Genomic DNA, 13389 nt, shown 5'->3' with positions numbered 1-13389 from the left:
AGATCAACAGAGGTAATTCCAACTTCTGGTGGGATAATTGGTCAGGTATGGGCAGACTTTCCCTTTACATCCAACCATCTACTTCCATTAAACCAAAAGTGTCTGACTATATCAATAATGGTCAATGGAATATAGATAAACTTTCTAATCACCTACCCCTTGGTATGGTTCAAAATATTCTGAAAATTACTATTCACTCTTCTAATCTTGATGACCAACCTTTTTGGACTGCTAGTATAGATGGGAGATTCAATTGTAATTCGCATGGAATATTATTAGAAATAAATCCTACTCCTCTCGATTAATAATTTACTTTGGCATTAAAAAGTCCCTTCAAGACTGCCTTTTTTGTTTGGAAAGTGCTCAGATATAAGATTGATGTTGATTCTAATAGAGGAAGATTTAATCTATGCCTAGCACCTAAATGTGAGTGCGGCATAAACTCTGGCCTAGAGGATGAAGAACATCTTTTCATGGATAGCTTAGTTGGGGAAACTGTCTGGAAATACTTCAACCAACTATTTGGCATTACAATGGAGCAAAAAAGTATCAGACATAATCTGATCACTTGGTGGATGGTTAAAGACCAAAACCCTGTACCTAAACTAACTTTACAAGTATTACCAGTAGTTGCTATTTGGCAGATTTGGAATGACAGGTGCAAAAGCAGGTTTGAAGGAATTGAGATGTCTTCTAACAAAATTATTTTGAGATCTACTCAGCAAATCAACATCATTTCTCATAAATAGTTTCCAAAGATCCCTGCATATATGAAGTGGACCCAATATTTTGAACTCATGGAGAAGGCCAAAATCAGCACTACTATTGTAGCAGTGAAATGGACAGCACCAGAGACTGGATGGCTGAAGCTGAACACGGATGGGTGCTCAAAAGGAAATCCAGGGCAGTGTGGGGGAGGAGGAATTATCAAAAAAGGTCTTGGAGAATTACAAATAGCATATGCCATGCCCCTTGGAACAAAGACAAACAATTATGCAGAAACAGTAGCTTTAAAAACTGGTGTGGACTGGTGTTTCACAAATGGAATAAGGAATCTGGAAATTGAATGTGATTCACTTCTTTTGGTAAATTGGATGTTGAAGAATATGTCCACATCATGGAAATTACAAGAAGACATAAACAAGATTAGAGGCATGTTGGATAATTTTGACAGTTATAAAGTACTTCACTGTTTTAGAGAAGGTAATAAAGTCGCTGATAAACTGTCAAATTGTGGTTTAGAATATGACCAAACTACTTGGTTCACAAATTTCCAACAGTTGACTAGAGAAGTTAAAGGAGAATTCAACATGGACAAGCATCACTTTCCTTCATTCAGACATAAACACAACAACAACAAAGTCATCCTGGATACTCAAGTTCTCAGAAACTATACTTTTGATGTTCCATAAGTTCTAAATTGTATAGGGAAGACTCTAGCGAAGAGTCACTTATTCCTAGCCCCTTTTTGAGAGCTGAAATGTATATCTACTCTTGTAATGATTGGAGCCTGTTCCAACCATGTAGGAATCTGGATTTTGGTTTACCAATATCCAACTTTTGTAAAGTTCTTGATTATGAAATAAAATGAATATCCAGTCTCATTGAGATGGATGACCTTTGATTAAAAAAAAAAAAAAGATTGACTAAAAAAACAAAAAAAAAAACTATTCAATTACAATAATTGATCAGAAAATCTTACCCAGCGTATAATTCCAACTGACCACGGAGCCTACGGTACCCCAATCTCCTTCATGCAAATCAACAACTTGAACTGTTTTTGGAGTAATATTTGGAAGATGGTGTGGTTTTTGCCTTAGGAGCTGTTTGGACATGAGATGAAATCATGAGATGAAATCACGAGATGAAATCATGTTTGGGCATGCAATTTGGTTTTGTTAAGTTGCAGCTTTTTTTATGAACATAAAAACCCCACAAGTTGTGAAAACCATCAAAAATTTTCCAATTCTTATAAAATCTTACCAAATAAGTAAATCATATTTCATAATAAAATTAATACGCTACTAGAAGGCCTTTCTAAAAAATATAATATCAATTGATCAAACTTTAGTTCAATAAAAAGGAAAATTTAACATGAATAGTAATGTAACTACTCTTTAATATAATCCTCCCACATGGTACGAACAATCTCTTCACGCCGAGCATGCATTTCCCGGTTGGTAAACATGATTAGTAAATATATCTACCAACTTATGGGTCTTTTTTTACAAAATATAAACGTATGAGTCAAATTCTACATTTATAGTTTTTGAAATCATGATTTCAAATCCCAAATCATGCCTTTTTGGATGATTTGGGATTTCAAATCAGAGATGAAATCGCATGTCCAAATGCTGATTTCATCTCATGAGATGAAATCGCATGTCCAAACGCGTTACTTAATATTTCATGGAAGAGATCCTTACAACCTTTGATCTCTGTTTGTGAAATCAACTTTCCTTTCAAACCCATCTTTTATCTCTCTTTCTTATCACTAATGAGAACTAGCACTTAATAATGTTTCTAATTCTGCAGTATTGAAAATTTGATTGATAAAGAACCAAAAGTGGAAGTCCTGATATAGTTGCTCTTTGACGAATGTCAATCTCTATAATTATCAGCTAGCATAGATTACAATTATTTTCTCCAAGTCGTGTCTATAACAACTTAGATATGTTGAGACGTGGTTTATCTTGATTTAACAATTAATATGATGGCTATGAGAGTTGAATTATTTTATTAGAGAATTAAATATATATAATTAAAGCTTAGACTTCTTCTGAGACAGGAAATGGAGGAAATGAGGTCATAGGAATGTACACAAAGTTTTTTGTTTTCTATTAGTGTGACTTTCACTTAACACTTGAAGTTTCGATTTGTTAAAAATACAACCCCAGAAGATTTAGCATAGGACGAATTTTCCCATGGCCAAACAAATTTGAACACAACATGAAAATGTTTCAGTTCCAATTGTTTAAATGCCCAAAGAATTTCCAACAAGAGAAAAATGCAAGCTTTTTTACTGTTTCCTTGTTATTATTCCTATTTTTTATTATTTAGAAGAAATAAGACTATATAGAGTATATAGTACATCGCAATTAATTTGGTTTGAGATGTAGTTATTGAAGGATGTCAAAGAAACTGAAGAAAGGAAATGGGAAAATTGCACTTTTAATCTGTGACGATGTATCGACAAATTCTAATATTAGCCATCTTTAAATTTGGCTGAATATATTTAACTTTTGATTATTGAAATATGCTTCTTATCATTCTTTTTTTTTCTTAATCATTTTTCTTATGACTATTCACAAATTTAACGAATTATAAACTATTAAATCATTTAATTACTCATGTTATATTTTTAACGTAACTCCGTATTAAGGGTAATATAATTTTAAAATAATTTAAATATAACTTACATGTCAACAACAACAACAACAACATATCCAGTAAAATCCCACAATGAGGGCTGTGGGGAAGGTAAAGTGTCGTGATTCTTACCCCTACCTCGGAAAGTATGGAGGCTATTTCCGAAGGAACCTTGGCTTAAGAGAAAACATGGCCAAAAAAAAAAAAAACGGTCAGATAAGGAAATTATTTCTCATGTCAAGAGATAAATATAACACACATTAAATAATTTAATATTAAATATGATTAGTAATAACGTTTATTTTTCATTTAAATGAATGTTGCATATATCTCGACATCATTGTTATTATACACAATACTTTCTTAATAAAATTTAATATAGTTTTTTATTGATCAACACAAGACACACGTGCAAAGCACGTAAAACTAGTTAAAGTAAATTTGAGGTGTATGATTTTTACCCGGCTAAAAATAAATTAAGCTCCAATGTAAATCCTGAAATTAGTCAATTTGTATTTCTGGTTAAAAAAAAAAAAATGCCAAAAGAGAGGTCCTATATCATAGAGGTTCCTCAGATGTAATTGTTCTTAAGGACCCTAGGGGTTGATTTTACTTCTTATAAATTAGTACTGAGGGAGTTGCTAACAATTGTTTAAGAGGTTTTCCTAATTCAAATATGCACATGGAAGCAAGCACGCAGTCTCATAGTAAATTTCTGATCTCAAGTTGTGTATCTTGCTCGTTAATTTTTGCTTTTAACACAAAATCGCCTGGAGACCTAACTACAACAACAACATACTAAATGTAATTCCACAAGTGGAGTCTGGGGCCTGGAGACCTGACTATGCTAGCGATAATAAGGAATGGAAAGGAAATGTTGTATACCCCTAACTGTTCATTGCTCGTCTATTAATGGTTTGTTCTGCGTGACTCTTGGCCACAACACAATTTTACCGTCTTTCTAATTGGTTTGAGATATGGCTTTGGAACCCTACTATCAATGAGTTAAGATGACTTCCGAATTCATCACCTGATTTAAGTGAGGAAACATGTGAGCTAGAACCCCTCTATGGGTTGGGTTACAACTCAACCGATGATGGGTATGTCGTTGTGAGGCTCATCACAAGGTATTTTGAAGTTTTAGAGAAAGGGGATATCAAGGTTGAAGTTTACTCTTTGAAAGATGATTCTTGGAGGCTTATTCAACCTTTCTCTTACACTACTTTTATTCGCGGAACAACTTATTTCAACTGTCAGTTATGAATAATAGATTCCATTGGATGGTCCTTTGTGATAGAGGAGGTGAATTATATGAATCACCTAAATGGGTGATTTTGTCCCTAAATAAATTTATCAAACGATGAATACAAAGATATACCAAAACCTAATTATCAAAAGGTGCCACATGTTTAAATGATCACATTGATACAGTTGTTCTAGATGGTCTACTTTGTGTGTACATCCATTACTTTGGACGTTCTTTTGATTTGTGGACAATGAAAGATTATGGGAACCAACAATCTTGGATGATGACGCTCTCTATCCCTCACGATGATATTTTGGCATCTCATGACACTCCTAATTTGGAAACGAGATTACATTGTTATGTCTTCCCTTTGTACTTGTTTCCTAATTTGGAAACGAGATTACATTGTTATGTCTTCCCTTTGTACTTGTTTAAGAATGGTGATGTCTTGTTCAAGGCAAAGACTATTGCAGACAATGTCCAGAAACAGGACATTATGTTTTACAAGAAAGACAAGAAAGTTTTCAAGCCTTGTTTTGGTCGTGAAACAACAATTAGAGGAAGTTATACAGAGTCCTCAATTTCACCCAACCGGTATTTGATTCCGGCCACTTTGAGAATCGTCAAACTTCTAAATTGGGTCTCGAGGATAGTCTTATTCAATATGTTTCTTAATTTCACCCAACCGGTGTTTGATCCATTGTACTAAATTTATGGATATCATCAATAGGGCAAGGGATATGCTCATTTCAAAGTGTAAGGGCAAAATTGATTCATACTTTCTTGTTTTGGAGCAACCGTTGGCATAAAGGGTATTTTTGAGTCATTTGACTAGTAGAGCGTATTTTTAGCCAAAACATAAAGGATAATTAATTTTGAATAATACATCAGTATTTTTTTTTTTTTTTTTTTTTTTTTTGCCCTTATCCTATAAATTTATCACTTCTTCTTCCTTCCTTTTTTTTTTTGCCAAAAAAACGTAGTAATATTTTGACAAAAACAAGCCGTCAAAAATTTGTTGGAGAATGTTACCGACTGGGAACCATTAAAATATTGCACAAGTCAGCAGCTTAATCGTACGCCAAAGGCATTCAAAAATCCATTGCAAATTTTCAAAGGGCACCTTTTTCAGTCCAAAATAGTAAGTACAATATTTCATGAAATACAATAAAGCAAACATCTTTACGAGAAATACAAATATCAGCAAGCACAACCACTCAAATTCTTGAACTGGAAGCAATCACAACCACTTTCGTAGAGAACGCGGAACTCCCTTTATTCACAACATAATTAATTTTCTCTCGATTATAGATATTATTTATGTTGTTCGGGCTCTCCAAAAATAATATCGAACTCGTGTTGGATCCCCTAAAAATGTACTACTTTTGGAGGATGTAACACGCACTCTTATACATTTTTGAAGAGTTCAAACAACATAGGATATTACTGGTTAACATGGTGGGCGTCAATATCTTTGGTCATATTAAGGTATAATTGCAAATAAGAGAGGGGCTCTGGAACGTCTTCATTCTGCTTCTCATATTCGACAGTCCATAAGACCAAGTTGTTTTCTCCTTCATTCTCAATATGAACTGTTGCTTTGAAGGCATTGTATTGCTCAATAACATGACCTTCAAGTGCCCTGAATGTCACTAACCTTTTTTCTTCGTCTATGTCTTCAACAACCGCCTTCACAACCTCCTCTTTCCCATCTAGTTTTTGTGCCAAAAGAAAAAAAGATTTGTAAATGAACATAGTCAAGAATACAAATAAGGGACAACTAAACAAAATGCATATGAGAACCAAGATAATTACTCGTTTCTTATCCATTACTCCCTCCATATCAAAAAAAGAGTCCACTTAGTAAATCAAGAAAGAATTAACCTTGTTTTTTCATATTTGTCCACATTAAGTGTTATATGATCAAATCCCAATGCCTATTTAATTAGAGGTAGTTTAGTCAAATTACCTATTTTTGTCTAGGAGTTAGTATTTTCTTAAGGAGTGTGCAAATGGCTAAGTGGACTCTTTTTTTGATCCGGAGGGAGTATTAACTTATTTCACTCAAAAGTTTTACCCGACCCACCCAAAATGCCTATCATGAAACAAAAATAAAAGACTTGGAAATAAAATTAGTGAATTCAGAAATAGAGAAAAAAACAAAGAAGAAAAAGACAGAAAGAGAACAAGAGGCAAAAGGTAACATGAATAGGTAATGAATATAAATGGGTACGATCAACAACAGCAACAACATACCCAGTTGAATTTCACAAAGTGGGGTATGGGGAGGGTAGAGTGTACGTAGACCTTACCTCTACCTTGAAAGGTAGAGAAGTTTTTTCCGGTAGATCCTCGGCATTAGAACAAGCAATTCAAAGCAGTATAAGAAGTCAAGGCAATATAAAAAGCATGATAAAGCTATCGAGAGGAAAAAAGTATTTGAACTACGACAAATGCATACGATAATCGAAGCACAAGAAAACAACAGATAGTCGCTGATATTTGGCTAAAAGTCCATATTTATCGCCTCATATCTTAATCATATTTGTATGGTTTACATTGTTTCTTGGTTGTTTCGAGCTCATTACATGTTTTATGTGTGTAGGAAGTGTGTTGGACGAAAACGGACTGGAAGGAATGAATTGGTGCAAGTGGAGTCAAGAAAATAAAGAATCGAAGAAGTAGAGCTCGTCTTCCATGCTCGCCTAGACAAGCCTGGAGAACAAGCCATGTGCAAAACAGTGAAGCGAAGGAATGGCAAGGAAGTTGATGAGCCAGGCCAAAAACATGCTTGAGAGGGCTCATCAACCTCCTCGCCACGCGAGCTCATACACGAGCCAGGACAAAAACATGCCTGAGAGGGCTCGTCAACCTCCTCGCCATGTGAGCTCATAGACGAGCCAGGCCAAAAACATGCCTGAGAGGGCTCGTCAACCTTCTCGCCACGCGAGCCCATAGACGAGCCAGTCCAGTTTTTCTATTTCGAATTGGGCTTGGCAAAGGAGACCTCGTACACGTACTAGGTTGTATTTAAACCCAAAACGACATCTTTTGAGGGGGAGGCTGTATTTTGGAGGCGACATTGGGAGGAAAGAACATGCTAGAGCGGAAGCGACGGAAATTCGCCATAGAGTTTCACTTTTTTCCATTCTTTTACTTGTTCCTATGGAATTCTATGCTATGTTCTTAAATAATATTTTGAGTAGCTAGATTTCTTTTCTAGGGTTTTGATGGAACCTTTTGTAGGATGAAATATTCTTGTTACATTTTTATATAATTGAGCCGTTGGATTTTCTACTCGTTCAATTACATGCTTATTTCAGTTGATTGAACGGCCATCGATTAATTGTTCCTATTGTTATGTGTTGCTCGAGAGAGAACACATATTTAGATAGTTGTTAATCAACGTCACTCCCTAGGTATATGAGAGATAAAATAGGGAGGGTTTAAAAGCGGGATTAGAGATAACGAAGCTTTGAGGTGGTCATAGTGAGCGGTGAGAAATTGCTAGCTAGAGTAGTTCGAGAGAATTCGTCTAGTAAACTATTGTGATTGCTCGAGAGAGAATTAAGATAAGTTGAGTGCTCACAATCCGTAGAGAATAAATCGGCGAGATTATGGATAACATAGCGAGATGGATTCCGATGATTGGGGAAATCATGACCCTAGACCTCCTTAATCTTGTTTCCAACTTCATCCTCTTTAGCTAATAATTTTTACTACTTTATTATTTATGAGTTAACTAGTTTAAAAGAAAAATCTTACTCTTTATAATTCAGAATATTGTTCGAACTTATTTTCTTAGTAATATTGAATAGTTATATCTAACGTTAGTTCTCTGTGGGATTTGACTCCGGACTTTTAGACCGGATTATATATGCAGCAACCGCTTATCCTTTTTAGTACAAGAGTTGGGCGTGATCAGTGCAGAAATTAAAGGACAATAAACTACAAGAGTGATACTACAACCACTACTATGAAGAATAAGTAGAACGACGCTACCTACCTACTAATAATCCCTATAAATAAATGTTATTACTGGCCCAAAGAGAATTAAAATTGTCAGTTTTTTTAAAGGAGTTTTTACGTATATGTACCAGCGAAACAAACAGTTTATAATCGTTTAGCCTAATTTTTTTATTTGAACCAATTGGTTACTTTTTATTTCATTTGCCTTCTATCACCTAAATTTTGAAACGAAGAAATCTCCTTTAACTTCAATTCTCTGATCCATAACAATTTCAGAATCCTGACCGCCCATCACTTCTCCTTATGCCTCAGTTGACTTCCTTAATTTTTTATTTTTTTTCTGATCCCCAACTCCTATAGCAATTTTTGTGGCTCAACAGTACAAAATTAGGTGATTGAATCTTCAACAAGAACCAAAAAGGAGAAAAAAACCAGATCCAAAAATGAAAAAGAATCCCAACAACCAAAAACAAAACAAAAAAATCTAGATCCTAGAAGAAATGTATAAGTAGTGTATATATAAAGTATAGTAGTGTATAAAGGTGTACATACACCTCTTATACATAGTTATATAATGTATATACACAACGCATGTGTGCATTATTCATTGTATATGCAGTATATATATAACGTCTAGCAGTATATAAAGATGTATATGCACCTCTTGTATTGTGTGCAATCTCTGTAGAGGACTCATAAATACCTTTCAAACACCTTCTTCGTTTGAGACATAAAAAGGAAAAAAAAAATAAGAAGGAAAAAGAAGAAGTCAGAGACTCCACCAGACCAGCTTAGGTTATCCTTTTAACACAAAAAATATTTCTCACCATCTACTTATCTTCATTCCACTGTATTACACCACCATAAATATGTCCATATTCCTTGATCATCTACCTCGACAAAAAAATAATAAATTAAAGGGCTTTTTATGATAGGTCTTAATTGATTCATGGTGTGAAGTTAAAAAGAAGAAAGAGAAATTGAAAGAGTTTAAGAAAGAGAGCAAAGAAAAGAAAGATCAATAGAGGAAGAGGGGGAGGGATAGTGGATAGATCATTGGGGTTGAAACTTTCACTAATCATAGGCTATTAGCCATATAAGCAAAATAATAGACTTTTTCTATAACTAAAGTAGCAAACTTTATTAAAATTAAGAAATCGACTATTTTATTGAATCAACTATTCAATTAAAAAAATTGATATAGAAAATCTTACCCAGAGTATAATTCCAGTTGATTACGGAGCCTACCGTACCCCAATCTCCTTCATGCAAATTGACCGCTTGAATTAGTTTGGGAGTAACATTGGGAATATTGTGTGGTTTGTGCCTAAACATTTCATGAAAGAGATCTTTACAACCTTTGATCTCTGTTTGTGAAATCAACTTTCCTTTCAAACCCATATTTTATCTCTCTTTCTTATCACTAATGAGAACTAGCACTTAATAATGTTTTTTATCTGAAGTATAGAAATAGCAAGGTTTGAAATTTTGATGAATAAAGAACCTAAAAGAAAAGTCTTTATATAGTTGCATTTTGGGGATCATCAACCTCTATAATTATCTGCCAGCATAGATTACAATTATTGTCTCCAAAGTCGTGTTACTCGTGTATATAATAGTAACAACTTAGATTTGCTGAGATTTGCTCAGACGACGTTTCTTGACGATGACTATGACATTTGGATTATCTTATTAGAAATTAAATATATATAATTAAAGCTTAGACTGCTTCTCGGACATAGGAATCTACACAAAGTTTTTTAGTTTTTATTAGTGTATATTTCACTGAACCCTTAAAGTTTTGATTTGTAAAATACAACCACAAAAATTTAGCATAGGACGAATTTTCCCATGGCCAAACAAATTTGAATTTTGAACACAACATAATATTTCAGCGCCAATTGTTCACAAGGCCCAAAGAATTTCAACAGGAGAAAAATGAAAGCTTTTAAATGACTCAATAGGCCGCGGGAAGGTAGTCAAACTAACGGGTTCTTCGCATTTTGCACCCCTAATATTTTTTTTTATAATTTATTTCGTAATATCTTATTTTTAATAATTTACACTCTAATTTCTTTATTTTCTTGCAAGACAATAAAAGTATTGTTTCTGGAATTATTCATGAGGGCGAAACTGAAAAAAATTCAAATAAGAAAAGAAGATACGATACAAAATGAAGTCAACAACATTTGTTATCAGGCAGTTGTTTTGAAAATCCAAATACCTAGTCCTCTTTGTAATTTCTGAATTCCTCTTGCGCATCCAAGGCCAGTGCTGGTAAAAGACTCATATGTATTTAGTTTATAGGGAAAAGGTGCAAATATATCTTTCAACTTTGCGATTTAGAGCAGATATACTTCCTTTATAACAGTGGTGTAAATATACCCCTGTCGTTACAAAATGGTGCAAATATACCCTTTTTGCTGACAAAATTTTTCTTAAAAATCATTTAGTTATTTTTTAATTAAAAAAAAAATACCACGTGGCTTTAAAAAAATCTATCCATTTTTTTAGTAGACATATTTTACTAAAGCCATGTGATATATATTTTTTTTTCTGGTGGGTCGAGTCTGGTTCGTTTAAGAAAATGGGTAGGCTTATTTTTTTCTTCAAGTCACGGAAATATTTTTTTAAACAAACCAAATCCGACCCACCAGAAAAAATTTACTGAGGTGTTAGAAAAATATGTCTACTAAAAAAAAATGAGTAGACTTTTTTTTAAAGTCACATGGCATTTTTTTAAAATTAAAAAATAAACTAAATGATTTTTAAAAAAAATCCTATTAGCGAAAAGGGTATATTTGCACTATTTGTTTACATTTGCACCATTTTTTTTAAAAATATATATAACACCACTTTTTTAACGGGGAGTATATGCTGCATTTCAAATCGAAGGCAGTTGAGGGGTGTATTTGCACCTTTGCCCTAGTTTATATTTGTTCATCGATGGAAGATTTCACTAGAGATTCTGATTTTTAGTCTGAATTCATCATGCGTCTACACCTAACGATTACATACATAAAAACAAATGAGTGGGAAAACTCGAGTGTGAAGGAACTATTTTGGGGGAAGAAGAATGAGGAAGAAAGAGAAAATATTGTTATAAATTCTTACAAAGAAAGCCCCGTAAATTTAAAAAAAATACTCGCTCCGTCCCCAAATTAGCCGAGCTTTAATAAATGATATATAGATATTTGTGTGGCCAATACATTTTTTTAAATATGTAAAATGTGTCAATCTTTTTGGGACAAACTAATAAGAAAAGTAAGACAATCTTTTTGGGACGGAGGGAGTATAAAAAGGCCCGCGCGTGATGCTTAAGCCAGTTATGGCATTTCATTGGATCCAAAATAAAGAGAAAAGAGATAGGGTCCTAATAAGGAAAAACAAAAATGAGACTTGAGAGGCTCTACCAACTAATTATTCCGAGTAGCTCATGTTAAGAAGCAATTGTCATTATATCATTGACGATGCTTTTAAAAAACAATAATTTGGCTTCGTTCGTCATTCTTACAATGAAAGACATAAGATCTATGTGATAGTGAAACCATAGTATTTAATATGTATATGATTGATATGGAAAATGACTTTAAATTCATGCTATCACGCCGAAGAAGAAGCGACTCGGTAAATTAGGAAGGAAAACGTTGAATATGTTTGCCTTCTTTTCAATATCAAGTTTCATAATTTAGCAAATAATTGAGCGGATGGTGTCTTAAATTAGCTTCTAATGAACCTCCATCCGTTTCTATGAGAGTCTCTATCTTTATCTTCTGTTTTAGTTTGATTTGTATGGAAGACAATTTTGAAGTTTATTCATGTACTTCTAATTAGTGACGAAGGTGGAAATTTAATTAAAAATATTAAAAATGTAAATAATTTTTTCGATAAATGGGTGCATACATCAATATTGTTACAATGAATGGGTGCACTGATTTTTTTTCCCTTCAAATTGAGCTATTCTTTCATTCAAAATTAAGATTAATTTACAATATTATATCATCTTTAAGTTAAAGTTAACATGTCTTTAGAAAAAAAGGTTGGTTCCAAGAAAAAGTCTAAGTAATTACCGCTGAGTTTTCAACATAGCACCACTGATTGTCGTGTATTTTTCGATTACAAGTTATTATTAAACAGTGGATTAACTTTTTATGAATTACCATATTACCCATATATTTTTAGCCTTGCAATATAAAGAGAGAATAAGGCCAATATTAACTTTGTATTGCAATCAAACGTTAAATTAAAATGTAGCTATCAATCTGAAAGTCTTATAATCCCGTTTGGCCTGTATTGTTTTTAGAAAGGATCTGGGTTTTCTTCTTCTTTTTTGTTTTGGTTAAGCTATTGAGATATGGGTCAGTTTTGTTGTTCTAAAAAATTATTGCCAAGTAGTAGCAATAGCACAAAGGACCTGACTCAAGACATTTAGGTGGCTTTGAACACCTTTAACCACTTGACTTTACAAAAACAAAAAAAAAATTGTCGAGAGTGTTCAAGATTTAATATATATTTTAAAAAAAATAATATTAATCTATATAGATCAAATTTGTCCCCCGAATTATGCAAATGAAACAAATTTGCTATCCTCAAGAGTTGGGCTCAAGCAGCCCCGCTCAATTCGGGCCGGTCTTCGGGACCGGAGTGGTCAAGCAGTGTATTTGCATGCCATTTAAATGGTCGCAGAGAGTCCGACCCACCAACAACCCGCGTTTTGCCCACCTAGAATTAATAAAAAAAAATTATTTAAGGGGTATATTTGTTCGTATCGATGGATAGTATACCTTCACTAGAGATTCAAGTGA

The 13389-nt window shown here is 33.6% G+C and overlaps 1 protein-coding gene and 1 long non-coding RNA gene across 2 annotated transcripts; both read right to left on the bottom strand.

Annotated features, from left to right (window-relative positions):
- Nucleotides 1-5682: 5682 nt before the first annotated feature.
- On the bottom strand, nt 5683-10089 carry LOC132056969 (kirola-like). The gene is made up of 2 exons (XM_059449374.1): nt 9799-10089; nt 5683-6327 (listed from the first exon to the last, which is right to left on the bottom strand). Exons 1-2 carry the CDS (start codon nt 9983-9985, stop codon nt 6059-6061), a joined length of 456 nt encoding a protein of 151 aa, XP_059305357.1. The 5' UTR covers nt 9986-10089; the 3' UTR covers nt 5683-6058.
- LOC132056970 (uncharacterized) lies at nt 7224-9792 on the bottom strand. Its single transcript, XR_009415049.1, has 2 exons — nt 7488-9792; nt 7224-7424 (listed from the first exon to the last, which is right to left on the bottom strand). It is a non-coding gene; the product is annotated as an uncharacterized LOC132056970 (long non-coding RNA).
- Nucleotides 10090-13389: the final 3300 nt, after the last annotated feature.

The sequence above is a fragment of the Lycium ferocissimum genome, chromosome 5 (genome assembly GCF_029784015.1).
Source record: "Lycium ferocissimum isolate CSIRO_LF1 chromosome 5, AGI_CSIRO_Lferr_CH_V1, whole genome shotgun sequence".
NCBI lineage: Eukaryota > Viridiplantae > Streptophyta > Magnoliopsida > Solanales > Solanaceae > Lycium > Lycium ferocissimum.
Note: the sequence above shows the minus strand (reverse complement) of the source record. Positions and strands in the feature narration are given on the sequence as shown.